The sequence below is a fragment of the Mandrillus leucophaeus genome, unplaced genomic scaffold (genome assembly GCF_000951045.1).
Source record: "Mandrillus leucophaeus isolate KB7577 unplaced genomic scaffold, Mleu.le_1.0 Scaffold526, whole genome shotgun sequence".
Taxonomy (NCBI): Eukaryota; Metazoa; Chordata; class Mammalia; order Primates; family Cercopithecidae; genus Mandrillus; species Mandrillus leucophaeus.
Genome location: NW_012105653.1, coordinates 560,481 through 563,870, shown reverse-complemented (window position 1 = coordinate 563,870; position 3,390 = coordinate 560,481). Strand labels below are relative to the sequence as shown.

The window sequence follows — 3,390 nt, the reverse complement described above, 5'->3', positions numbered from 1 at the left end:
AATACTGGCCAGGCACAGTGGCTCATGCCTGTAATCCCAGTACCTTACGAGGCCGAGGCAGGTGGATCACTTGAGGCCAGGAGTTCAAGACCACCCCTGGGCAACATGGCAAAGGCATCTCTACAAAAAATAAAAAAATCAGCCAGGCTGGTGCCCACCTGTAATCTCAGTTACTAGGGAAGCTGAGGCAGGAGAATTGCGTGAACTCAGGAGGTGGAAGTTGCAGTGAGGCTGAGATCAAGCCACTGCACTCCAGCCTGAGCAACAGAGCAAGACTCCATCTCAAAAAAAAAAAAAAAAAAAAAAAAAAAGACAGTACTACCCAGCACAATCTACAGATTCAACGCAATCCCTATCAAAATCCCAACAGCACTTTCTGCAGAAACAGAAAAACTCATCCTAAAATTTGCATGGTATCTCAGAAGACCCCAAATAGCAAAACCATCTTGAAAAAGAAGAATGTAGGGGAAAATCTTCATGATATTGTCTCTGGCAATAACTTATTGGATTATGACCCAAAAACGCAGGCAACTTTATGAGAGGAAACTTCTGGCAGAAGTTCTTTATGAGAGGAAACTTTCTGAGAGGAAACTTCTGGAGCAGCAGGAGGGGAGCACCAGATGCCACTCACCCCAGGGCAGCAGCTGCGTAGGCAGCGCCTGCAGAGCCGACTTCCTCACAGTCCCTCTGCAGAGCCTCCTGGATGAGCTCGTCCACCACCTGCGCCAGGTCCTATGGAGAGACCAGCGTGGGGTGGAACGGAACGTCCCACCCAGGGCAGAAATCCTGGGTAATATGTTGTCACCAGTCTGCAGGCGTCTCATGACAGAAGCACATGACCCCTGACACGGGGTCAGCTAGGCTGTTGCAGGAAAGGTGTCCCCTAGCGAATGGAAAGGTGCCATCTGGAGAGAAGGTGCCCTGCAGATGGCCACACAGCGCCCTGGCCCAGTCATCTCCAGTCTACGTCAAGCAGCCTCTGTTCCTGTGGCCACTCCATGCTCCCTCTCAGAACTCCCCGATCCCCAGACAGGCTGGTGCCCAGTGCCTGCCTCTAAACAGCCAGAGTGGCACAATCCAGTCTCACCACCATAGAGTCGACAGGCTCTACTCAATATCAAGGCACCAGTAGGGGCCATGCCCACCCTGAGGCCACAACCATCAAGGGGCACACCCACCCCCAGGCCAGGCTGGTCAAGGGGTTCACCCACCCCCAGGCTATGCCCATCAGGGTCCACAGCCACAGAGACCACACACACCAGAGGGGACACATCCAACCCAAGGTCATGCCTATCAGGGGGCACAGCCACCCCGAGCCATACCCATCAGGGGGCACACCCGCCAGGGGACACACCCACCCCAGGCCACACCCATCAGTGGGGACACCCAACCCCAGGACATGCCCTTCAGGGGACACATCCACACTCAGTCCATGCATATTGGGGGGCCACACCCACCAGGGGGACATGCCCACTCCAGGCCACACCCACAGGGGACACACCCACCCAGGCCACACCCACCAGCAGGACATGCCATCCCAGGTCACACACATCAGGGGGCGCACAATGCTGCCAATAATCCCGTCAGAACAGACGGGTGTTGAGTTCAGACACAGGGGCTCAGGCCGGTGCTGTGACAGGAAGCTCCTGAGATGCAGACAGACTCCACAACGAGTCTGAATGGGTGGGCCCCAGATCTGCCACCGGAGGCTGAGTGACTCTAGGCAGGACCCCTCTCTGGACTCTCCTGAGAGACCAGGCGCCACAGCCCCACTTCGTGGGGTGATGACTAAGGACATTTGTGCACAATGAGCTTCCCAGAGTCCAGACCTAGAAAAAAAGAGTCCCTACCTCGTCAGAGTACATGGGCACAGGCTCTGGAGGTGGCGGCTCAGGCTGCACGGAGAGCTGGAAGAGGCTGGGTGCTGCAGACGGGGTCAGTGCCAGGACAGGAGGCAGAGGCACTGGCGAGGGTGCAAGGGCTGGTAGAGACTGTGGGAGACCGGGCAGGGGTGTGTCCGGCTCTACACCACACTCCTCTCCTCTCCCTCCACCTGGAAGGAAACATACAGGAGAAAACATGGCTGCAGACACAGGGCGCCTGGCACCATAGGGACCAAGGTCTGTGCAGGGACAGCCCCAGGCCACCCACAGTGACCCTGAGGAGTGGCCTGCCCTCCAGGAGACCAGCTACACGGGACAAATATGCTTTGCATGAAAAACAAGCCCCAAGATGTCAGGGAGCCAGGAGGAGGGCTTCAAAGCCCTCAGTCCACTCCCAGTGAGAACCATCTGAGCATGGGGAAGAGCCACACTCCTGGGCTCCAAGACAAAACAGGTGCTCAGGCTCCTGGGAGGCGTCCCGGCAGGAAAATGCAGATGCCCAGGCTCCTGGGAGGCGTCCTGATGGGAAAATGCAGCTAGTCCCCTCACTACGACTGCAGCTTCACTCACCCACTGTGTCCAAGCCGGGTCTCTGGGTGCCGACGGGCAGCTCCGAGGCCAGACTCTCCCCGATGTACTTGTTCTGGGAGTTGAAGCTGCACACAGGGGTGTGACAAGGAACGGGGGGCAATGGCCCTCCGTTCACAATTTCACCAACCGACACCGTCAGCTTCCTGGTAATAAACACCGACTTCCTGGTCTTGGATAATCCCTCTGGTTCCAGGAATGCGGCCCGGTTCAGCTCCACACAGCTACGCAGACCACAAGAAGACCCCAGAGGGGCGTCACCAAGGGAGAAGGCAGCTTCACCCTCAGTGCCCCGCTGAGTGCTGCAAGCCCCTCAGGCGTCACCACAGCCATGTATAAATAACAGAAAGCAGAGGCCTGGGTCCCACTGCCGCACCCTGGAGCCTCTGTAGGTCCCTGGAACCACTGAGCCCAGCGTGTTAACAGACGCACGCTGACTCACTCCTGCCTCCTTGCTGGCTCACCCAAAACCACCTTGTTTTGTGAGGCAGAACGGGAAGGAGGAGACAGGCAGCGGGCAGGTGAGGAGTTACAGGAGGCAGGGTGGGGACCCAGGCACTGGGTATGGAGTGTAAGCTGCGGGTTTCTGAGACAGCGTCTGTGAGTCTCACCACTCTGACTACTAAGTACCGGAGAAGACTCCGGCCTGGCCTGCGGGTGCCTCCATCCCCACCGTCACACGCTGCCCGTCATTGGCTGGCAAAGGCAGTCAAGGGAAAGAATAAGGAAGGTCCTAACTTCTATCTTTAGGTTCGTTGGCAACTCATGAAAAGGACTGATTCTGGAGTCACAAAGAACTTGGTCTGAGCCCTCAATGTGCAGACAGCCAGGGTGTGACCTTCGGAACACCCCCAGCCATTCTGAGTCTCATGTGTTCACCTGCATGGCAGGGGGAATGCACCTTCTTCAAGTCAGGCAA

General features: G+C 57.0%; 1 protein-coding gene across 1 annotated transcript in view; it reads right to left on the bottom strand.

The window, feature by feature from the left end:
* Window positions 1-3,390, bottom strand: part of MCM3AP (minichromosome maintenance complex component 3 associated protein) — a 55,602-nt gene that overhangs the window by 31,281 nt on the left and 20,931 nt on the right. The window contains 2 exon segments of the mRNA XM_011996837.1: window positions 632-732; window positions 1,851-2,053. Coding sequence (XP_011852227.1) covers window positions 632-732; window positions 1,851-2,053 — 304 coding nt within the window.